At 37.8% G+C, this 25,729-nt stretch overlaps 1 protein-coding gene across 1 annotated transcript in view; it reads left to right on the plus strand.

The window, feature by feature from the left end:
- Positions 1–3,289: 3,289 nt before the first annotated feature.
- Positions 3,290–25,729, plus strand: part of CIB2 (calcium and integrin binding family member 2) — a 50,661-nt gene continuing 28,221 nt past the window's right edge. The window contains 3 exon segments of the mRNA XM_074837516.1: positions 3,290–3,339; positions 3,982–4,108; positions 15,669–15,703. Of these exon segments, the coding sequence (XP_074693617.1) occupies positions 3,290–3,339; positions 3,982–4,108; positions 15,669–15,703 (212 nt within the window).

The raw sequence follows: 25,729 nt of genomic DNA on the forward strand, positions 1-25,729 counted from the left end.
TTTTCCATTTATTTATGTGATTACGTGACTATATTCTATGACTACCCATAAGAGATATATATAAGACATATAGTTATAATTAGCTTATTGTCCCTAGTTCTATATGGTCCCCTACATCACCTGTGTGTATGTTTTATTTTATTTTTTATAATGCTTTGCATTGAGAATAGTCTCTCAGATGTTGTCTGTAACGGCAAATGTGCAGAATTCTCTTGATACTGATTTTCTTTTGGTAACTATTAATGTTTTTTCATTTTAGTCTTTAAAATCCAAATTGGCTCTGCAGGTATTTGTTGTGAATGTTTCTGTAAAATAATTTTTTTGGTTGAAAACTTGATCATATTTTGCACATACTGGCTCTTCTGTTGTGCCGTCTTTACTTGCCACAGTTTGTGTCCTATTCTCTGCTGCTTTTCTCCCCTTTTGTAAACTGAGGCTTGATCCCATCTCAAACTGACCTATGATGTTTTGAGGACATACTAGCTGATTTTTTTAATGTTTTTACTGTACTGCTTCCCATGAGATGTATACACCTGCTCTACTCCTTTGTATTTGTTGTTTCATTTGTCATGATGCTTACCAAAGGACTCCTTAAATGTTGATTATGTTGCTATAGTACACTGATCACTATATTCATGTTTTCATGTGTTTTCTGACTGTATTTGCATGTACTTTCTGGGTTTACACTTCAGCTGTAAATTGAGGGGAGGGGAGAAATTGGGGAGAAATTCTTTTTTACATAAATTTTCAACAGCTATTGCTGTTCTGATTTGTGTCTCATAGGTGCTACCATAATAGTAACCATCAGTAGTTATTTTGCCTAGAAAAAAAGATGCCTATTTAGGGATAGCAGTAGCTTCTTTCCTCTAGTGAGCACTGTATCAAGAGCCTCTGTGAGTAAATCCATTACATTACATTTAGTCTGCTTAGGAAACCATTATTCATTTTTTATTAGTTTGTCCCTGAGGCAAAGCATTGTCTTGTGTAAAGCATCTTTTAAAAAAAATAATTTTTACTTGATTTATTATGGATAAATTAGGCTTAATGAAATGCAGTCAGAAACCTCCATCTTCTAAGATAGTGTATTTTATTAAGCTAGATAGATAAGATCACAAAAACAACAAATTTGGCACAAGGTTTTCCTTTCTGTTTTCTTTAGCATTAAAAACTCTACAGAAAGTTCCCGCTCACTGTAACAAGTGCAATTTAGTCAGATAGCATCTTTCATCGGTTTGAGGGCCATGAGTTTTGCATCTTTCTCAGGTTCTGTTTATTCATTCATAAGACAGGGCTCAGTCCCATGAAGTGTTCTCTTATAGGCCAGCACTTCCAGACAAATTTACTGTGGTCTAAGCATCCTCCTGTCTGTCATGTGTTGGAAAAGCAACTTTTCTATCTGCTGCAGTAGCATCCAGCTGTCATTTTCAGTTATTTTAGGGTTTCTGTTTTGTACAGTTAATTTTTTATTTATACTTTGCAATAACTATAAGAGGCAAGGTATGACGGTGTACCACATTACAGTGGTAATGTTTTGTAGCTCTGAAGCATTTTTATTTAAGGAACTCACAAGCATTTTAATTATTTTAGCTCCACAGAACTTATTGTAGGTGAACATTATTATTCCTCGTTTACCTGTGAGCAAACAGAATTGTGAATAGTGTTCAAGTAAATAAACCCCAAAGACTCAGGGGGAATTTCCACAGCATAGGTGGATGATAGAACTTTTCCTCTGTAATCATTGCGGGTAGTGATTGTTACACTTGCAGTAGAAGGAGGCCCTAACAACTCAGAAGTAGCAACAGAACTGTTCTTTTTGCTGACACGGTGAATCTTTATGAATAGCTAATCTGCAGGGAAACATCTGTGTGGGAGAGAAATTGTTGGAGTATTTGGCATAATGGGCATGACATCTTGCAGGTTCTTTTTTCCCCAATTATAAGTTGTAGCAAACCAGCTTGAGCTGTGAAGGCAGTAGATAGGCAACTTAATTGTTAAAACTCTGTGTGGATCCTCTTCTTAACAGGTAAAGTGATCTCTGTTCATAGTAGCTTGATCTTCCTTTGATGAGGAATAAGAGCTTTCATACTTAAGCCACAGCCAAATTCTCACTGCATAATTTACAGAGGCAATTTAAGGTAGTATGACCTGTCCGCTGGAGGTTATTAAACTTACACCTCTACTATGAAATCAGAGCAAAGTCACCTGGTGTAGCAGCCATGGCTAGCAACAGTTCAGAGCAGGAGAATCTCGACTGAGGCGACCATGACTTGTCCCACTCCCTGAGCTGTGGCTGTGGAAACAAGCCCCTGCAGCTGGGGTCAGACTGCAGCCTTAGGTGGGTGTTAAGCTATTGCAGCTGGCAGCTGTCTTGCTAGAAAATATTAAATCTGGTGTACATGGTTGATAGTGTATTTTCTGCTCCATTAATTAAACTTTTAAAGAAGATGAACAGTGGTTACTTAACCATGTTCCCTGGTATAATGGACAGTGTAATGGCAAGACTGTTGTATATATAGTGTCCTCCTTATAAACTTTATTTGCAAGTGATTGTGGGATATGTGCTATGTGTTGCTAAATAGCTTAAAATCACTTGCTTTGGCAAACAGTTTAGAGAAACTGAAATACAGTAAAGTGTGAAGGAAGGCTGGTACTGCTCTTGCTGCACACATAGAAAAGTATTGATTTGTTGCGGTAACTTGTGCTGGGGGTAAGTATTGCTTAACACCCAACTGGCAAATAAAACTAATCTTTTTAGTTAGGTAAATATAAACAGATAGGAGAAGTGAAAAAGAGCAAACTGGAAAATTATCTGATCTTTGATACATACAGATAGGAGTGAAAAAGTGTTTGTGCATTATACTGTCTTTAAATTTTACCCAGTCAGTATAGCAAGATAATTATGCAGTGAAACGTAGGTGCCACTATAGCATGCTTGAGAGGAGCTAGCTAGTATAGTGGAATCCTCAACAATCAGTATTTGAATCCTCTTTTTAAAAATCTGTACATTTTAATTTCATTTAATAATAAAAAGTATTGTTCAGAGTATGGAAAGAAGAATCAAAGAAACAGTTTATTTTCTGTCCACATACTCAGTGGACCATTCCCTTGGCAAGCTGAGTCTTTCTTTAAATCAAGAACTTCTAACTCTTTTAAAGCAATCAACTCTTTTTAGCCATACCAGTTTTCCTGCATAATTGACGTTAGAATAAAACCAAAGCATTTCTAATATGCAAGAGAAAAGTGGGGGAGGCCAGAGTGGGAAGCCAGGCCCAAAGGAATAAACAGGAATATGTCTGTGAACCTTAGGATCTCTACCTCTGGCCTACTTTGTAACTACTAGTAAGTCTTACCTAGTTGGTGCTTTCCATTTAGCCCTTCTGCTTTTTATTGTTATTATTTTGATTCTAAGGATAGAGACTAGCTGATATGTGTGTCATTGAGCATACAGCGGGAGCAGGCAGGGAGGAATATAAAAGCAGGTAAAAAATGAAGAAAGGAGATGTCAGTCTTTTCACTGTAAGAATACTGTTAAGTATACAGAACCACAAGATTAAAAGATATGGAGCCCAATCCACCCCTGGTGTCAATTCACTTCTGTATAATGCCATTAAAGTTAATTTGGCCATTTATATTTAATCTGATTTGCATAGACAGGCAGCTTGAATTAGGTGGCTGTGAATGGAGTGCTATTTCATGCAAATCACTTGACACTAAGTATTGGTCTGGTCTGACTGAGAACAGCTGCTAGCTCTGGCATTTCAGTAGCACCAAATCATAGATAGGAAACATGCTTAATTATATGCATAACCACTAAAGCCCTGGATGAAGCTCATTCAGAGTTGAGGACATGTAAGGACTTCCATGTTCTGTGAAAGTTCTTAATCTCAAGGGACCCTTATGAACTGTTATCTTCTGATTTAAAAAAAAAAAAAAAGTGTGTTAAAAGAGCAATTTTAATAAATAGAATAATGTATTTTGCAGATTTGGGTTTTTTTCTTTACGTTCTGACTTGCGGAGAATCTTTTGGAACATAAAGAGAATCCAATGCCACTGTACTTTGGGGAAAAGAAAAAAATCACAGCACTGGTGGCTAGAAAAGCAGAGGTCAGTCTGGCCATGTGTTTAACTGTCTGATATTTGAATAGATGCTTGCTGCACTCTTGACTGGATGGTAGGTCATTCAGAGTTTGTATTCTCCTTACTGGTGTAGCTTCTTCCTTTTTATTTTGAAACTGTGCTGCAGTAGATTCTATTGGTAGAATCCATTTCTTTCACTGCTAGAATTCTGGTGTTTGCTTATGCTAATAAGCCTTGTCGAATACATTCTTATCCCAAGCCATTTATTTTGCATATGTGGTAATATATTCTGATTCTGTAGTTCAGGGCAGTGCTGGTTTGAAGTTAAAAAAATGTGCATTTCTTAATGTTTCAGTGTACATGAGTCATCTGTTAGAACAGTCTGCGGTTCAACACTTCATATAATGTTTTTACTACATATCCAACACACTTCATAGGATATTTTTACTACGTATACAACGCATTTACTTTCAGTATTATTGTTAAATGTTTGTTCTTGGTTGTTATATGCCAAGGTAAACTGAACTATTATCCAGTACTGTTATCAAGTCAGGATCATTAGAAGCTGTAGGGAAAAAGCAGAAGGTAAACATGCTATCTTGCTGAGGAAATAGTGACCATTGGCAGAGCTGCAGGTAAAGAGGGTAGGAATCTTACTAAATATTTATAAACCCTCTCCCGTTCCTGTGTGCACAAATGGGAAGTGAACAGTCCAAAGGAACTTACCCGTAACAGGTCTTTCCTCCCTGCTCCCAGCCTTTCTCACTTCTTCCTCCTGTTGTTATAAGAGCTTATCCTTCTGCAGGTGTTAGATAATATACTTTTGTTTGACTTTATTCATTTTGTCTGCCTGCATCTCTCTTAGGTGCTCTTTTTTTTTTCCTCCCCGGAAATATGGAATTAAGAGTTGTATTACTTCATAAAATACACTGTGAGCCCTCTAGTGGTACTTTCTACCTTTGCTTTAGGCAGTGGCAATATTTTTTTCTTTCCAGATGTGCTTGCTTGAGCCGAAGGAGTCCGATTAACGTCTATTGAACCTACTTTATTCTTCCTGATTTTTTTTTTTCTTACTTATTTAATGTGAGAAGGAATACCCGCATTCAGTGGCATACCCGGGCGTTCGGCAGCTCCGGCAGCGCACTCGCCTCCTCGGTAGGCAGGGCTGGTTACAGCCCCAGCCTGGAGACAAGCTTTTACCGTGCTGGCCCTGCGGCACCCGGTGGTGTGGGGCTGAGCCTGCACGCCGCTGGCTGTAACACCGGCAGCACGGCACAGGGCAGCTCCAGCGCCGACTGGGACGCGCTTTTATCTGGGGGGAGAGCAGCTGCAGGAGCGCTCACTGCGCTGATCCATTTTTCTAGTTCCTGGGTTCGCAGCGCGGGTGTCACAGGCCTGCGCTGCCCGGCTTTGCCGCCGGGTGGGGCAGAGCCGCTCCGGAACGTGAAGGTGCCGCCGGGCGGGAGCGCCCTCCGCTCCCCTCCCGTCCCGGCCGGAGCCCGCCAGCCAGGCACCGCCGCAGCGGAGCGGAGCGCGCCCGCGCCCTCCTGAACCGCCTACGCGGGGTTCAGGGCGTGAAAAAAGCTCTGTATGCCTCTTAAAAAAGCAGCTGGAAAAGGCGGAGAACGGCATCCCTGGTTTGGGGTGACACCTGCCTGTGATTTTAACGCTTTCCTTCCTGGCACACTCAAGTCAAACCTTGCAAAGATTTCCCAGTACTGCGTCCTTCCTCACTGGACAGCTACAGGCAAAACCGGTTCAATGCAGGCTTTGGGATTTTCTCAGAACATTCACGGAGTATACGTGCTCTAAATGCCTACAGTACAGAGGAATCCAGCTACTTCTAATGGGATGCATTTGCATAGAGGAAGAATTCCTCCTTTAAGATGGGTAATAAGCAAACGATATTTACTGATGAACAGCTAGATGCCTACCAGGTAAGATATTTTAGTCTGCATTAGGGGAAGGCAAGGTGTAATTCTCGTATGCTTGTGGGTTGGGTTTTTCTGTTGTTGTTTTGGGGAGTGTTTTTTCTAAATGTAAATGAAAACTTCATTGGTAGCCTGCATGCGTATATTCTACTTTTCCTTCCAACAACTGTAATAGTATTCTAAGGCTGGGTTGTTGAATATACTCAATTCCCTTCTCTGTATACAGGGAAAGGAGTCAAATCCTCAATGTCTAGACTGGGAAGTAAGATAAAGACCGTGAGTAGCTTGACAGTGGGAGTTTTTAGTAGAATCTTTCTAATGGGTGTTTTGTAGAGAAGAAAGTGTAGCAATAATGTCTTTTTCTCTCCTTGATGCCTTTGCTGACAGTAGAGGGGGGAAAAAAAGTCTTGTCTAATTTCACTTCTCCTGAGGGTGTCCTAGAAATATGTTTAATGTAATCTAGAATAGGTATCCTTATGCTTGCATCCACTCCTGGGTGGCAGTTTCTTACCTTAACAGAAGTAGCATGCATTTTTATGTCCAGGGATATCTTATTGATACTTGTTTATTTACCTCACATTGTATCAATTAAATTTTTAATAGGGTAAAAAAAAAATAATTCCCAGTTTTCAGTCATGTTTCAGTACACTGCAAATCTTACTGAAACGGATTTCAGGAAGCTATCTGAACAGTGGGCATCCTTGAACAAGTTTCTGAAAATACAGTGAGGCCATATATCGAATAGAAAGGTGCTGAAGAAGGAGGCAGCTGACTACTTAGGAGATGCAGACAGGGCTGGCTGCATTGCTCTGTTCTCTTACACGAAGTGATAAATGTAGAATTAACAGTGCAGGAAATCAAGATTTAGTTTATCTTGTGATAACCAAAGGACAAATCCAGTGCACACAAAAGTAAATAACTTTCTTTTTACCTTCAGGATCTCTGACTCAAACCCTTGAAGTGGAAACTGTGGTTTTAAAATACTAATTTTCTTTGGAGTTACTGCTAACATGGACTTTTCATGGGTGTAGATATTTAGCCACTGAGAGTCAGGCTACGGATATATGCTAAAAATGCTTTAAAATGTTATCCTATGCTGAAAATAAGGCATAAATTAAAAGCCTAGCCCTTTTCTTGTCATTGTAGGAAATGTGAAAATGGAGCTTTTTTAATTTCCACTTTGTCACACATCTCACCCTTGCCAGCAGTCTGTCACTGTAATATATTAGTCTAAGTTAGTGGTCTTAGATTTAGTAGTCTAAGATCCAAAAAGATTTTTTTACATCCCTGCTGGATAGACAAGAGCGAAATCAAAGATCTGTAAAACACCAGTGTCTGTCTTCCTACTAACAATAAAAATGAACACAGAACAGATCCCAACTGCAGTGAAACAAAACAAAATCCAAATGTAATTAATGTTATCTTCTTGACATAAACTGGCAAATGCAAGAGCTGAAATGTCATCCCTAATTCACTACTCTTCATGTAGAAATTGCCTTTCTCTAATGGCTTTTGCAGCCCCTGCCTTTCATAATGCTGGGTAATTGATCTCAAAGCCTGGCAGTAGTTAGGCCCAGTGGATTGAGTCAGCCTATGGGATTTCTCTGTTACAGGCAGACTTGTAGTTCATTAGTATAGTGCTAGATAATTTTTTACTAGTAATAGCACTTGTTATATATGGTAAATACAATAAAATAACAATTTTCAGGGTAAAGCCCTTATTTTGATGGTGATTTGCCTCTGATCCCTTAGTTACTGCATAGCTCTTGGATCTTTTAAACATAGAAATCCTGGGCTTACTGCTGTAGCCATCCACAGAGAGAGAGAGCGCTTGCCTCTCCCCTGCATTCTGGGGGAGTATGCAAGTGCTGTAACACAAACAGAGCTGTGTGACTTGAGTTTGCCATCCTATCTGCCTTTTTCTCCTTTGTGAAATTCCTTCAGAACAGAAAAAGGGAGAATGGGGTAATGGTTCCATAATTTTTAAAATGCAGGTTTTCTGTTTCTTGAATCAGCTGTTGGGTTGCCAGGTCCTCTGAACACTGGACCAAAGTAAAACACTGTGTACCAGGGTCCACTTCGTAACAGTCTGTTGTGCAAATCTGGACCTCAGTGTACAGCCAGGCATCTACACATAAATTGCTTTTAAAATGGATCATTGATTAGTTTGTTGGTGTTTTTTTTTTTCAAATGAGAACTAGACACCTTCTTGTGAATTTGTGTGTCTGTGAGTTGGTACTGTACTCCTTACAGTAATACCCTGGGTTATAGCATCCATAGCATGAGTATGGCTGAAGTGAAAGAGTTAATTTAATCCTTTTTGTAAAATAGGTGGTTGTTGTTTTTTTTTTTTTAACTTTGCACAGTTCCTGGTAGAAAACTGTTCTAAACCTCACTTCATGGTTTGACTTATAATTTCTTAATTTGAATATATTTCTGGCCATTGTATTATCTAGCTGTAACTTCCACCATTTTTGTCTTTAACATTAATTGCTCTGAGCTTATAGCACCTAACTAATACTTTAGTAGTGAAATTTTCATAACTTTTTTAATGGATTATGTTTTAAGTACTTGTTCCATAGGAGATACTATGAGATGAAAAAGTGAGACATTCAAAGTATGGTAAAACCATGTGTAAGGGGCTTTGGTTTTCAGGAACACAGATTAAGCTGCAGAAGAATCACCTGCTTGAAGAGCTAGCATATATAAATCTCAGATTGTTAATATGATACTAATGAAATAAAATAGCCTTATTTGATCTGTCTAAAACTTTCTGAAATGACCATATATCAACTTTTTTTGCATATAAACTTACATTGGAGAGTCACTTTTTAGCAGGACCTCTACATTTAAATTAAATAACTGTAAATCTGGTCACCCACAAGATTATCGCAGAGTTTTTAATAGACAAGTGTTTTGAATACTCTTCATTAAGACTGGTGAAGACAGTTGAAACTGTTTGTTAAAGAGATATGTAATAGGACTTGATAATATTAGACCCGTCAGCTTTTTTTATTGGAAATAGGTAGAGGCAAATTAAATAAAGACTGGAAAGCTGCAAATCTCCTAACACCTTGTCATATTAACCTGTTATTAAAATTATCACTGTTATTAAGGTAGTGTTTTAGTTGGCAGCTCTTTACATTTTCATAAGCTTAGTGAAGTCTTTTGAAATGAGGCTTTTGCAAACATTGGTTTCTTCATTGAGATTCACCTCATTTAAAAAGTTAGCCTTGTAAGAAAATGAATTGTACTGGTGTCATGGTTTTTTTTTACATAAAATGCAAAATCTAACCAAGGTCTGGCTAGGGAAAAGGTAAGTATTAATTAGCAAGAAAGATGTATTTCTTTGCAATCAAAGAACATTTTAAAATTAAGCTTTTAAAAGTTGTTTACAGATTTTGGAGGTCAAGTCTCATAATGAGAAAGGAAAATTAACAGGAATTTTAGGGTTCTTTGAGTGATGCTGTATAAAGATGGTCAAAGCATTAGAAAATGCAGGTATACAATAAAGCAACATGAGAGCCATACATTGGCCTCAGTGCACTGCATTTCTCACTGAGAAGCAATTATATTGAGTAGGAAATGCATAAAACTGTGCTTGGGGTATAGACAAACCATTCCCCTGTTTAATCAATCTTACTATCTTTTCAGGGGTTACTTGAGTAAGTGGTCTGAATTTGATACAAATTTGGTTCTAATTTTTTTCCTGATAGAACCTAGAGAATATAGGGCACAAATATTTTATAGCAGGTATTACTGGTTTTATTGCAAGGCATTGCTTTTTGTATTTGTTTGTTAATGGAATTATTTACATTATTTCATGCAACCTCAACACAAACTGATATTTATCCTGACTGTCTTCTAGGCAATATTGCAATAAAAGATAGGAATATGAAATAATAACTTGCTTCTTTTACACAAGAATTTGTGTATCACAGCTTTTTTCCTTTTAAGATTCTAGTCAGTGGGATTCAACTACATTTCATGGGAATTATGCAAAAACACATGAAACAAGTTACGTTATGATCTGTCAAAAAATACCATTTATAAAGTGAAACTTGGTCATCAAGCTATCTTTTGATTTTAAAAGCTGTGCTTGACTTCATCAGGATCTTTGATGAAAATGAACCCTTTGCAAGAATACAAAAAGTGTATTGATCACAGGTTCTCCAGGATCTTCTGTAAAAAGTACTTTTCAGTTTGATAAAGTATTGCTGTTAATGTGCAAATTTAGGTAACATAATAGTGGAACAAGGTTTTTTGTGAAATTATCCTTTAGTCAGATTCTGGTTTCATGGTGCCATTTGGTGCATGTGTAGATTGAGGGAAATTACATTTTTTTGACAGTTTGCTTCTTCCTCAGTCCTTGCTTATGTCTAACTGTTTTTACTCTTATGTTGCAGTATAAATACATGAACTGGTTCTTATAGCTGCCGATTTTTCCTCTTGAAACTCAGTGTTTTATCTGTCTGTAGTTCTAAAATCTATATGATTACAAATAAATATAGGCTGGATGTTAAAATCTCCCTTGACATTCTGATGCAACCAGCATTTTTTAAGATGTAAGTTTAACCAATACTATTTAGTATTTAACCAATACTATTATTAATGCAGACACTAACTCTGACAGGAATTTTTTAGTGTTTAAATCTGGATTCACTAAAGTTCTTGGACGGGTATGCAACTTAATGACTGGTGCTAGTCTCATTGACTTCCAGTAACTATATATTTACAGCGATGAAAATACATAAATATCTTGCTCACTCAGTCTTGTACAACTCTATATCAGTCTTAGTTGTGTGGTAACTGGAATAAAAGTATTGAATTTGTAAAATGTTACCAGAATAGAGTTAATAATAGATCTTTTATGAACGTCCATTTGCTTCTATCCAGCACATTTTAACTTAGGTTTTTGATTACTTCATAGGATGATGTTTTTGTGGTGTTTTTGTCACAGTGTTCTTATACTGTGTACTTTTGGCACAGCACAAAACTTCATTTGTGATTTCAAAAATGAACCCTCAGAAATAATTTGTTTGAGATACTGACATTTAAAATGCTGCAGCATTCAGTACTTCTCATTTAAAAGCTTCTCAGTAAAATAGCTATATAGATCTAATCTGTCTTGCCTTGAGGATATTGTCAAAATTCCTGTTATTGGTTTACTTTATTGGCTTGCTGGCTTTTGTTTGAGACTGTTTTTCTAATTTGGTATGATTTTGTATTGCTAAGACTGTTTTATATTCTTATTTATAAAACTTTCTAATGAAGCTGTTGCATGATCAGAATAAACCTGCCCTTATGATACTGTACATATAAAAGGCAGAAATATATATTGTTTTAGAGGAGAAATATGCATTTAATGTGTTTAAGAAATGTTATTTCACAGTAGCTTTGCATACTTGAACATTGCTATTCTTTCATTCTATTGTTCCTTTCTCCAGTTTTTCTTCTTTTCTGTACAGCAGTGTTTTGCTTATCAATGTGAAATTAGTTTCTTTCGAAAACTGTGCTTTATGTGCAACGATACTTGTTTCCAAAAGTGGTAAGTGATAATCTTTCATTCAGTGAACTCTGCTGCCATTCATAAACTGCGTGCTGTGCTCTGGTATTGGCAATATATCCAAAAGGACAAGTTACATATGGTCTGATTCTAGAGCCATACCTCATAGTATACTGTGTATGTACACTTTATGTAAAGTATCAGCATTCTCAGCACAGTTATCTCTATTCCTATTTTTTGTTCAAATCACTAGACCTAAACATAAAGCAGAACCAATCGAGGAGTTTGCAGTGAAGTCTTACTGACTAGTGGAAAAGGGAGTGGACCACCATATTTCAGTCTGTTCCTGTTTTGTCCTAAACCTGCATTCACCTGACATAGGAAATCAAAGAATAAAACTCTTAACAGCCTGTATGTTCTGCTCTTTTGTAAAGTAAATTTTAAAGCAGAGATCATTAACCCTACTTTACAAGCAATATTGAGTGACTTGCAGAAAGTCACACTATCAGCCAAGAGCAAAGCCACGCATAGAACCTAAATACACTAGCTATCTGACTCTTCTCTGCAAAGTATTTTAAGAACCAGTTAAGCCACCTAAATGCCAAATTTGAGAACCAAGTCCCATTATACAAGCTAATAATCTCATTGAAATCAGTGGGAAATTTTCTGTTTGCTTTATTTTATTCACTTTGCTAGACATAATGAAGTTAAGTGGATAACTGCAGATTTAAGTGGAACCTTGTCTCCAAAAAAGCAGCTGTGATGCATTGTCAGACTTCTAATTAACTTGATTATTAAGGGCTGAAGGACAGACCGAGTGGGATAGTTGATCTTAGAAAAGGAGCAGGTATTTTCTCAGGGGCTGGAGTAGGTGACCTTTAAAGGCAAAGCCTCTATTCTAAATAACCTAAAACCCACAAAGGCCCTCCTGTTGGCAGAAGTTTTTCAGGCCATTGTATAGCATTAGAAATAAAAGCAACGATTTTCAGGATAAATTCGTGCCAGAAATCTTGAATTGATAAGAATTCTGAAACATGGTAACATTTATTTGTTCAGTATTTACTTTGTACTTTTTTAGCAGGACTCCCATTGGCTCTAATGTCCAGACAGAATAGACAGATTGCTTTTTAAGTTCATAATAAACACAAATACAGTCCACATAATAGAAATGTGTTCCATGATATCTGTGTCTTGAAGGAAGATCAATGTCATCATATGCATAAATGACAAATGCTTTCCAGGACCTACTTCACCTTTCCTTATGAGGGAGTTAATTTAACATGTTAGCTTACTATTTATTGTTCATCATTGTGTATTTTCTGTATGAGTGAAGTAGCCAGAAGAAAATTGGATGATTCACCTCCGTGTTTCTTTGGCCAAAAGTCTTTAATTAAATTGGAATTAAATTGCTGGAGTTCCAGCAACTATAAAATGTAATTATGTTATTTAGACCCTTGTTCCATCATGACTTTAATCCAACTTAGGGTTGTGCTTTCAAAAATTGAAGGGCAGTCCGGCACCTCTTTCCTGCCATCAATAGATACTTGTTTAAGCTTCATCTCTTGTACCAGCGCTACCAATGCTAGATTCTAAACTACTAAAAGGAGATGATCCAACCTGGAAATGAATCCAGTTTTGCTAGGTTAGTTTCCAGACACATTAGTTCCTTCCTTTAGAATTCTCTGATGCAGTTATACTACTTGTTGGTGTCAAGTCCACATAAAGGAAGAGGCAGAAATAGAACCTGGGAGAAACAAGAGCGATGGCTGGACTTCCCTTTCAGAGATGGTTTGGAGCCCTGGCTTTTACATTTGCCATCTGAGACCAGACAGGCTTCTTAATGGTAAAGCATTTCTTAAGTGGTGTGTATGATATTGCTGTGGATCAAAAGTATAGGCCAGGTCACAAGTAATTTGTGGTCCTCTGTCCGTGAGTAGCTTTAAGGTCTCTGCAAATGGTCTGTGAAACCACTGTAAATTTTTTTTGACACCCCTCATCCCTGACACACAATTCCATGTAATTGGCAGGCATAATTGGAATACTGCAGTGAGTAACAATAGTCAGGCAGATACTTGCAACTACTTTTGTTATAAAGGTTTTCAATATCAGTGGTTTAGATTATGTTAGTAAAAATTTTGTTTGGTTAAAAAAAAAAGGCAGACAGTAGTGTATGTTGTCAAATTCGTGAGGTGACTCAGATTTAAAAAAAAAATTATGTGGACCTTCAGCAAAAAAGTTTTATGATCTGACCTCTTAATGTATCTTCCAGTGGTATTTTTGCATGTTTTCTGGAAGGTAAATGATAACTTTTCTTTTTCATCTTTATCTCCATTTGCGTATCAATTCCCTGTCAGCTTTCTAGTTAAGTAACAGTCTGCTGTTTTCTCCAGCCTATATAATTACGGGATGATTGCTGCTGAGGGCATTACAATTATTTGTGAGATTGCACCTGCCTTTCATTAGTAAATGAAGCATCCTTAAGTGACAGTTTGACCGTAAATGTTGAATGTGCTGGAATTAATGAAGGCTTAACCAGCTGGCTCCTATTTCACTTTGTGCAGTTCCAGACAATGTGACATCAGTGTCAGCAGCTCACAAGGTGCTTCCTATTGTGCCTTGTAACGCTATTCTGCTACACTACACTAAAGAGCTGCTACACGAAGAGCTGCTTCTCCTGCCACTTCATATGGAGGAGAGCAAGCAAACTCAATAATTGATACCGTGCGGGACTGATAGCATACCTGGATACCTGAGACAAGCTGTTTGACTGCTTCAGCTAGCTGTGATCATTTGCTCTTCCCCTCCTTGGAAGAAGCAAGCATTTAGCCAGAATGATTCTCAGTTGAGGAAAGAAATACTTTTTCACTAGTTGGCTGAAGAGCAGGACTGGGGGAGTCATACTAGTTGTATGTACTCTTGAGTATGACTTACCAAGTCTGATGTTGCTATCATGTCACTAGTTGATTTTAAAATATGATATATTTCAAATATGTTTACATTAAAGGAGAAAAACTACTAGGAGCTGAATTCTTAGGCAAACGCCTTGTCCCATCACACGGGCCTGTGAGAGAGGTGGATAATCGGGAAGTATTTTGTGGTTTGGTTGTTGTTCCCTATATATACACCCTCATCAGCCACTATCTCTAAGACAAGAAGATGCATATTCTCTGAACTTATGATCTGAACAATGTTGTAAACTGATCATCCAATATTTCATTGCCCCCAGTGTTCCTAGTTTTGGATGCAGAACAGAATTTACCCTAAATATATATTAGATAAGATAGTGGGGATTGGGGGATATTTCTGTTAATGGGATGGGACTGATTATTATGGTTCCTCACAGCACCTGAGAATATAACTTGTTTTGTGACTGATGTAAAAATACATAGAATGCAAACTATTTCACTGCTCATTTTATGGTTCCTTTGTGAAGTGTGTGAATTCTAGCAAAATGCAGATGTTCATAAAGAGTGAATTAAACCATTGTAAATGCAGTCCCACCACAGAGCCATTCAGAATGCAAGCAAATGCTTGTAAGCTCTTCTTCCGTATTCAGCAAGCTCTACTTTGCATTCTAGTAAGTTATTTCAAGTTCTGCAGTACTACAGGGAAAGCTGAATATTTTGCCTTCTGTTTGGAGCAGGAGCTGTCCTTTTATCCACGTTCCTAACATATGGGAGTTTGCAGCCTTCACCAAAGTGTCCACAGTGCAAAGTAATTGTTAGCAAAATGAGTTAATAACTAATAAGTACATGACTTTTATTATTGAATCAGTTATCTCTAATAGAGGAATACTCCGAGTTTTCTTCATCTATTTGTTACTTTATAGCTTTTTAGATCCATTTATTGAATGTTTTTGGCCTATACCTCACTTTTTTGATTTAATTTTGCTTCTGTTCTAGTCATTCCACAGTAGAGAAATATTTCAGCAAGCTGGGTTTTTTTCTCCTGAAGTTTCACATTAACAATATTTTTTTCACTGATAGTCCTAACCTTAGGATATTTCAGTTATTTGATAAAAGCAGATGGTACATAAATGGGATCTTTAATGTTTTCCTGCCAGATCTGAGTTTCCTTCCAAAAGGTTGGAAATAATTCTTTGCAGTTGTTTTCAATATTTCTGTAGTACAGTAACACGTTTTGTTTTTTAACAGGATTGCACATTCTTCACTCGGAAAGAAATCCTTCGGTAAGTAAATTGTATTAAATTTTTCCTCCATGATTCATATGGAAGGGACTAAATCTTTTTTCTGACTTTTGAGGAAACCAAATAAAGCCAGTTATTTTGCATGAATGAGTGAGTGTAGGATTGGACTCAAGATATAGTATGTAAATGTGTATAAGTAAACAGATGGTGATTAGCTTAATGTCAGTGTCCTAGACTTTTCTAGGGATAAGCCATTGAACAGTTGCCAGTGACTTTTTATGAAAGTAATTTGCTGCTTTTCTGCTTAGTTACACCAATGAGGGCACATCCTTCAGTTGGTACAGGTTTTGATATGGGCTTAAGTGTGGGCAAAACTGGTGGAACTTAAACATTCTCAGCGCTCTGCAGTTTTTGTACAAACTTTCTCAACAGAAAGTCACAAAGTTTGGGATCACTGTTTGCAATAGAAGGGACTTGCTTTTTTTGGTAGTGATGGATTGAGCCAAACTGAAGTAATTTCTGCCTATGTATATGTTGACTTCTTGCCCTGGATCCTGCCTTGGATTCTTATCTTCTAACCATTCAGATTAAGGATCTGTAAAAGTATGACATAGATCCTGTCCTGTCAATACACCTGTTGTTTTTCCTGAGGATTTTTGCCCCATTAGGGAGTGAGAATAAATCCGTGGTATGTATTTAGACCTAGGAGCTCATAAGGCTTCAGGATTCTCATATTTGAATAGCTTCTCAGACATAAGAAGCCTTTGTTTTCATAAACATTGGGAACTGCTTTGGGATGAAAAATAGACATGGTCCCTGAGAGAAATGTTCTTTGCCTTTGCTCTGTTGCTGTAAACCTCAGTAAGACTGATGTTCAGTGACTCAAGGCAAAAGCTAATGGCATGGCTTTGAGTGGGGTGCTCTGTTTTTTGCTGGAGAAATAGAGGAGGTATTTCAGCTAATTTCTTGCATACCTTGTTCTCATTACTCACAAAGTAATGAGATGCACTCACTCCTCAGCCATGCACAACATCTCTGAGACCACTGTGCAGTAAGAACATTGCAATGTCACCACCTAAACCGGGATTTAATTTGGTCCAGGTCCCTCTTATATAATTGTTATGATTTAAAATTTAGTCACATTGTTGGAGTACATTTTCATGATACATGATGGTGTGACTTAATGAGTCAGAATATGTGAGCAGTGAGTGGGTGATAACTGGCCCAAAGATAAGCTAAGCTTAATGCATGCTGGCTCCAACAGAGATACTGGTGTCATCAAAGCCGAGTCAAGACTTCACAAAAGTGAATTACCATAGTATGGATGTGACTTCTTAAGCAAAGCGTTCCTCAGCTGCGACCCTCTAGGAATGATGCGTAATCGTTAGCTATAAAGAGGTGTCATTCTGTGTTTGTGGTACCCTACAAAAAGTTACACAGCTTAAATAAAAATGAGCAGTCATTGTATGTTCTGTCAGGGCTGCAATGACAACATTGTAGTTCTGCTTGAGAACACTGACTTTGGCAATAACAGAATTTGTCATTACAATTCGTTCAGAAAAGCAGCTGAGAGTCCAAAATTGATTTGGTGATATTTCTGTACTGTCATTAGTTTCAGCAGATGGATACTGAATAAAATATGAGCCTGTGTAGCCACCAAATCTCAGATACATATATAGCCAGAAGAAAAAATCCTTAATGCTTGAGTGTAATTTCCTCTATAAAGCAGACCTTTAGCCACCTTCTAAGTCTTTTAAAAATCAGCAAATATTGTTCTTCTGTTTCACAGGGCTACCTAGATACACGACTTCTGAAATAAATTTGTTTTCATTGGATAAGCTGAAAAAATTGCTTTATATTTCTAAAATCCCCTTTAAACTCAAGATTGTTAAAAGCTTTATAAACAGTGAATTACTTATATTTGTATTGTGTTCCTATGAGGGAGATAATTATGAATTAAGGATTTTATAACTTGCATAAGATTCTCTCAGTCGTTTTGATCACCTGATCTAATTGGAGAATTTGGACCCTTCCAGGGAAAGTGATTTGTAGACTGTGATACGGTGTCATCTTGATCTTAAGAGTAATTTCTCCTTTGGGAGAATCTCTAAGGAAATATTGGAATTAGCCTGAAAGAATAATTGATTTCCACTGAAGAAGATAAGTGACTGATTTTTGTACTTGTACACCTAAAATACATGTAGACAAGAATTTATGCACAAATAGGAAGCCTAAAACATGTGCAGTACAGGCCCAGTTTAAAGAATATGACATAAAATGTGACCAATGTTATAGCAAGACCATAACACTGGTGGGGTTCAATGGATTCAGAACTATAAAATCCTGATGAAAGAAAGGAAATAAGGAATCAAACATCTCCACAGAAGTTGTAATTAGGAAACTGCTGAATCTGAATAGGCAAACTTTTTTTTTTTTTTCAATCTGGAAAACATTTCCAAACTGTAAATTTGAACCCTCATGTGCAACAGAGAAAATACAGAAAGTGTACTGCGAAAAATACACTGCAGATAAAGAAAAGATATTCTAAAGTAGTGAAATTAGAAAAATGTCATTGTTATGGTAGGCAAACAGGAACGTACAGTATTACAAAATCTGGCTATGAAATGAAGAGTCAGCAAGTTATGTTCTCTTTTTCTGGGTTACAGTGGATAAAAAAAATACTTGTAGAGAATGAGTCTGCAGTGTGCAGCTTTGACAAGCAGATAAAAACTGGCTGAAATGAGATATTTCTGTACAGAATTGTCATAAAACTTCCACATGCTTTCTTCAGTTTTTCTTGACACATGAGACTGAGATAAAACTTACGTTGAAGTTTGCTATCAGGGCACTGAAGACAATGTTTCAGAACATTCTAAAAATCATGATAAGTGATCTGAATTTGCAAATACTTTTTATATCAGTATTCTGGGGTTGATTTTTCATATATGCCAAAGCCAAAACCTGAGGCTGTACTGCAGACAAGACCTTTGGTAATAGTAAAAACAGGTCACAATTGATCTCAGTAGGTAAGAGCACTCCATGATCCTGCAGGATCCTTATCCTGTTGGCAGTATAAAGGAATATCTGAGTAGAAATGGTTCTTTATTTCCTCTTTGATTTAGGCAGGTTGCACAGTACTATAAATTCCACAGGGCTGGACAGAACACTACATGTATCTCTTTCAAAACTGTGTAATTTGAAACTACATTTGCAGACAGATAACTTGTAATCTTTTTTTCCCTTGCATCGCAAGTGTGACATAGAGTAGAGGAGCTCACTGTAATTCATAGGACTTGATGATAAAGGAATGAAACAAAGAATTTGACTCAACAGCAAAGTTTTTACTGTTAAGCAGATATTCTTTATTAGCAGCTCTGGGTTTGCCCTGGGGATTCTCCACCATAAGGGCTCCCCTGAATTAGCAAGGGACATCAGTTTACATACACACAACCGTGCATATTCATTAGATTCCTGGAAAGGGGTGTCTTATGATAATGAGTTCCCAGAATGCATTTACATAGTCTGACCATGTGTCGTAAAAATAGAGTGAGCGTCTTCGGTGGTTGAGGGAAGAAGTAGTCTTCTTCACAGTGTTTGCTAGTTGACTTTCCAGAGCATGCGCTGTGGAATAAAGTTCAGGTGTCTTCTTCCTAAATCAGCAAAATCATCCTCCCTACTACAGGGTCTCTGTGTCCTTTTGTTCGAGTCCCCCTTATCTTAGTTTGCACATTCCAGGAGTTGTCCAAGTGTCCATTGAAGGTCTTGAGTCTTAATTATCAGTGATTTACGTAGGAAGCCTAACAAGTGTCTTAATGTTACCTAAACAGACAAAGAGGCCTAGGGAAACAGTCAGGGAGTCTTGGGAAACAAACGAAGCAAAACACAAGCAAAGCTTTCATGCATCACAGTTTAGTCTTAATCAATGATTGTCAGAAATTAATTTGTTTGAGCCCTTTCAGGAAGCAGCACTGAATTGTGGAAAAGGTTCTCCTGCTATTCAAGAACAAGTGGATGCTTTTCTATTTAAGAAACTTTGATATGGGGACTGTGGGTGGAACAGGGACTGGGGAATTGGAAGCTTGTCTTTACTTTCTTACTCTGTCACTAATCTATGTAAGCAACTGAGCACCTTTGAGAAATTGCCATTGTAATTTGTCTGTTATCTGCACCTAATATTTTTGTGCCTTTTAAGTGTGAGGATAATATTTCCTTTGTCTTGTCTGTTTAGCTTGCAAGCTCTGCCTGTTAAGGATAATTTGAACTATTTTTACATGCAGTGTGCTAAAAGTGATCTTAGTTGTAGATTTTACATTTTACTGTAGTGAAAAAGCTGTTCTGAATATTTTCTGAGGCTTACGGTATCTCTGAGAGGTGTTATTGTCATCTGGTAGACCTGGTCATTTAAAAAGAACAATTAAAAAACAGTGAAGTGTTGAATGTGGCTAATAGTGTTTTAAGTTAAAACAACCCTGATAGATTTTTAGTAAGTGCTGTTTCTAGAAGAAAACATAGAAGTGTAAATAAAGAGTTTTGTCTTGGTTTGTTTTTTCTCTCTTCAGTAACACAAAAGGGCATAAATGATGTCAATGATAATGCCCAAAATTGCAATAATTTATTCTGAAACAGAATTGTAGCTTCTTCCAATAAGAAACGTGTAATGGACCTCAACTTGAGTACTGTGAAAGCCTAATAATATATTTTGTATTTTGTAACTGAAGTTGTAAGGAAACAATCTATTTCCTGAGAAGAGAACAAAGCATGCACTTAGACTCAATTACATTATTTATGTTAGGCTAAAGAAAACTTTTCTGCTTATGGGCTGTGTATGGGAGATAAGGGAGCCATTGCCTGCATGACTTTGCACCCTATCTGAATCAGAAAGAGCAAACCCAAAAATACTTACAAGAAACAGTGCAACATTAGAATATGATTGTGAAAAATAGATATTCTTGGGGTAAGAGATTAGGTTAATGGATGATGAAAAATAGATGCTTTGTTTGAAAAGTACACTATAAAAAGCTGAATATTAATGTTTGACTGTAAAATGCTTAGAAGAATAAAATCATGGGAGTAGTTCTGTAGAGGCCTAAAACCATGGGAGAAGGAATAGTTACTTGGAATCATTGTATTTCCACTTCTGCCTTATCCTCACAGTGTGATGTTTCTGCTTATTCTTCTGAACCTCTGTGTATAATCAGTTTATGATATGGCAGATAGTAATACGATCAATAGCATTTATTTATTGTATTTAAACTACTGAATACAGATTGCTGTCTAAGGAATAGAGTAGAATCAAGAGGTATTTCTGCATGTCTGAGGTGAATTTCTACTGAGTGGGAATAAAATGGGTTATGACTCCCTCATTAATTAGCACTTACTGATTTAGCATGTCCCCACCTCAGCTAAGAGGGAAGTAAGTACAGTTGTGCATTTCTTTATGCACTGCAGAGTGCTCTCAGGTGTGATAGGAAGGAAGTGCAGGTCCGGTTCTGTTTAGGCTGAACTGAATTTCTTGGGCAGCTGCAAAGTTCACTGAGACAATCCAGCAAGGACTAACCTTACAAAATAAAAAAGTGAATAGTGTTTTGGCTGAAGTCAGCCACCTTGGCTGGCTCACCATCCATTTGCATGAGTGTTGGCGAAGACACAAGGGAAGTGGCGCAGCTGTGTAGGTGGGGATGAAGGGATGAATATGGCAGCTCCAATTTAGATTGATTTAAACTGATGTAAACCAGCGTGAGACTGCAATTAGGTGAAATGGGCTAAGTGTTTTTATCTGTCCCTACAGGAAAAGTAGCCCATCAAAAAGCCCAAACAACAACAAATCTTATTTTCTGCTGGTTTAATGAGCTGAATCAGCTCTCTGAGGGATCAGATGAGTGCTAAAGCTGGCACAAGAGCCAGAGCGAACAAATGCAACTGAAAATGAGGAAAGGAGAGGAGAGCAAGACTTAGCATTTCAGTACCACTAAGATGTTAGGTTGTCTTAGACTAACTTTAATGTGTAAAGCTTTGGTACCAGCACCAACTTAAGTCAACATAAACGCAGGCTGCAGTCAAAGGAGTTGAGGACACATTCTCTTGATTGATAATCTGAGTGTGGATAATTTGCAAATTATCAGGGAATAATAGAATTTATTAATTTAAAGTGAATAAGAAATAAACACAGAATAATCAAAATGGATCCAGGAAAAAATACAGTTAGACTGCAGCAGAGGCAGGCATGTCTGGTGAAAGGGAGAAATAGAAACCAGAAATCATTATCAGTGTTTGATAGCTATTTATCACCAGAAAACCTAAATACACTCTTAAGTCTTTATTAAAGATGGTTAATTTTGAGAAGTGCTTAACACAACTAAGAGGATTCACTCATGGGCCCAGGGCAAGAACATGTTAAAGAATGTTGGGTAGTATAGACATATTTATGTTATCACTGACTCAAAATATCTAAAATACTTACAGGATAGCTGACAAATTTTTGTTACTGATTTCATTGGTAGGCATGTGGTAGGGCTTTGAAAACACACCCCACTTTTCTTAAGGAGAATGTGGAAATCAGAGCAATGTGTATAACTTCAGGACACAACTTTGGTGTGTGGAAGGATGCCAGAACACACTGGTAGATAATTAGTTCATAAGTGCCTAGAACATAATAGGTACTCAGAGACAGCCACTGTGGATTTGTTAAAAGCAAATCTCTTCGAGTGGCTGCTTTTGTGGATAAGAGGAAAGAAACAGATGCAACATAATTTTATTTTGTAAAGCCTTTTATATATTCCTGTATGTGCTAGTCCTTTTCTACCTGTGTAAGTGCTCTAACCTCTTGGCTAAGGTACTATTGAACATACTTAAAAAATTTGTAAAAATGGTAAGAAACATTGAGGTGAAGAGGGTTGCAGAGACTATGAAGATCAAGATTAGCTTTTTCAACAGTGCTCAATATATTAGAGAAATTACTAGATCCAAAATGAGCAACAGGCAATTCACACAGTCAACCACTAAGAGCTGAGAAAAATTGCAAGCACAGGAGGCAATGTAACAAAAAATTTGGGGTGGGGGTTAGTTTATCTAAGCAAAGTGAGCATAATTTTAACAAACAAATGAAATCCTCTGATGCTCTTGCATAAAAGGGAAGTGTAATTCTAGAATGCATTAACCTCAGCGTTGTATATAAAATGGGAAAAATCCATTCCAGTCAGCATTGTTGGGTCCTCAGTAGGAATAAACTGTTCAGTTTTGGGCATCACCATTCAAAAAAGATTTGTTGTACTGGAAAACATCCAGTAGAAAGAAACAAGAATAAGAGAAAAAATGCTATATGAAGAAAGGCTGGAAAACCATGTTATTCATAGCAATGAATCTGTTATATAACATGCCTCTCTTGTAATTGTAAACAGGAACAAATGGTTGAGTTGTCTCTCACAAGGCAGCATTTCTCTTACTCAGTTTTATAAATCTGATTTTCTAGCACACAAGCTTTTACTCCAGTAGTAATGCTTATCTGCTAGCCAGCCCATCTGTTTCTATTTCTCCCTGTAGATTAGTACAACTTGGCAAATACCCAAGCATTCAAACACAGGTGTTCTTGGCTGTCTGTCTGAGCCAAAAAGCACAAAATCTGTAAATTAAAGTTATATAGCTTGAGACTGACTTACACTAGCTAGACAACTGCTGGGGGAAGATGGCACTAAATTACCAAACTGGGCACTATCTGGACAGTCAACAACCCTTTGAACCTTTTTGTAGAAGAAAATTAGTGACTCTGTTGCATTCTCTTCTCTGCCTGTTTCTTGGCATGTTTTTGACGGTTGAAAGGTGAGGTGCAGAGGAGCACTTCTAGCCAATCGAGCTATATGCTGGATTTTAAATCTGAAAGCTGCCCGAGAGTTAAATTGGGGAGGTAAGCAGTGGTTTCCTCCAAGTGTCTGGACAGCCTTCCTTATAAGGGAGCAAATGCAGCAGACTGCTTCAGATGCATCTCCCTCCCTATGGAGCAAGTTGCTATGCAGATGGAGGGAGCAGTTAGAACACAGGTCCTGTTTTTCTAACACATCCCATCTTTCAAAAACTTTGAGGTCTGTATGCAGAAAGGGGAAATTCACATATTGTCAGCTCTGGGGAAAAAAGTGTCTGCCAAGAGAATGAAGTTTGGGGGAACTCTATACCTTTGGGAATCTTCCTGAATTTTGCGCCAGATATTACGTACGGGAAGAACATATATCCTGAAGCTGCTATTGATCTTCTTGTTAATTATGTTTTTATTCTTGTTGTTAACGTTTCTGCATCGTCTATGAATGAAAAAAAAAAAAAGGCTTCTAAACAATTCCTGCATCTCCTGTACCATAAAACTTCCCTTTATTATATTTTAGTCAGGTTGCACCTGTTTTGCTAGGCTCAGGTGGGGACAAAACCATTCTCAGTGTTGATCTGTATGGAATCTGCAGTACTGGTGTACTGTGTCCAGTTCTGGGTTCCCTGGTACAGGAGAGAGATGGAGCTACTGGAGAGAGTCTGACAAAGGGCCACTGAGATGGTTAAGGCACTGGAGAATCTCTTGTGTGAGGAAAGGCAGAGAGAGCAGAGATCTGGAGGGTGCAAAGAAGATGGAGCCCAGTGACAGGGGGCGGTGGGTACAAACTGAAACACAGGAGGTTCTATCTGAACATAAGAAGCTTTGGTTTGGTTTGGTTTGGTTTTCTTCTCCTGTGAGGGTGACAGAGCATTGAAACAGGCTGCCCAGAGAGGTTGTGGAGTTTCCATCCTTGAAGATATTCAGAAGCCATCTGGACATAGTCCTAGGCAACCATCTCTTAGGTGCCCCTGCTTGGCAGGGGGTTTGAACCAGATGATCTCTGGAGGTTCCTTGAAACCTCAGTCATTCTGTGATTCCTTGAATCATCAGCAGAAAAGAGGCCTGTGAGCAGGTTTTTCAGTGTTACTTCAAGAAAGGAAAAATACTGTAAACTGCTTTTATCTATACTTAGTATGCATTGTGTAGTTCTGTAAATAGCAGTGTTACATGTATTGAAAGGCAAAGCCTTCCTAAGTATAACTAGTTCTTTTAGAATAGATTTACTATTATAAATTACCTGCCAAAACCATTTCTCATGCAGAATTTTTTTTTTAATTTTAGTGCACATGGTTTAGGAGGTTATTTAGTATCGTCTTGAATTAATTTGTGCTGCTTCATTTTGCATTGCAGAGATGAAAGAACACATGAGATGTTAACTAAAAGCTGGCTGAAGGTTCATCTATCCATCTTTTCTCTTCCTGCTCGTGTTTCTCACTATTCTTTGTTCTTTATCCTTTTGTCAAAGTGTGGCAATTGAGTTGTGGTTCCAGTTTCTATCTGGCATTCCTGGCTGGCACCTTCAGATGTGGCACCGAGTTTCCTATCATTTTGGTTTCAGCTTCATATGGTAGACCCCTTTCTCTAATAGACAGTTCTAAACTCTGGCAATCATTGGAGGCAATAATTCACTGAGGAATTGACGCAGCACCGAGATTTATGCCTTAGTTACCATGTGCAACATTTAAATATTGTTGGAAAAGCAGTTTGTGAATAAATGCCATAAATCTGAGACCCTGAAGGTACTTTCCTTATCAGTTGCAGGCAGCCTGGAAGGCCCCTCCTTCCTCAGTTTCTCAGCCCCAGATTAAAGAACCTCCTTCTCTTTGAGCTGTGTGAGACAGACTTACGGATATAGGTCTGTCTGGACCTGTTCCCCAGCTCTCTGATCACACATTTATCCATCTGCAATAACAGGCAACGAGAGAGTACATGCACCTCAACAATTTGCATCGGCAGCGGGCTACAGCCTCTGCAGCATGAGCTGTAAAGCAGTTCCCACCCGTGTCTTTGCATCAGCACGATGCATTCTTTCCTGCAGTCTGTGCGATCCCATCTTTTGAACGCTGTTGCTTTTTTTGCTTCCAGCTGTCTTATGTCTCTAGGAGCTCAGAAGGGCTGATTGCTCCAATCTGTCCGTTTCCAGGGCTATGGATAGACTTGTCAGTGCTCCTGCTGCTCTCTGGAGTGGTGAATTCTTCTCTGCATGTTACAAGAAG

The sequence above is a fragment of the Strix aluco genome, chromosome 12 (assembly GCF_031877795.1).
Source record: "Strix aluco isolate bStrAlu1 chromosome 12, bStrAlu1.hap1, whole genome shotgun sequence".
NCBI classification, from domain to species: Eukaryota; Metazoa; Chordata; class Aves; order Strigiformes; family Strigidae; genus Strix; species Strix aluco.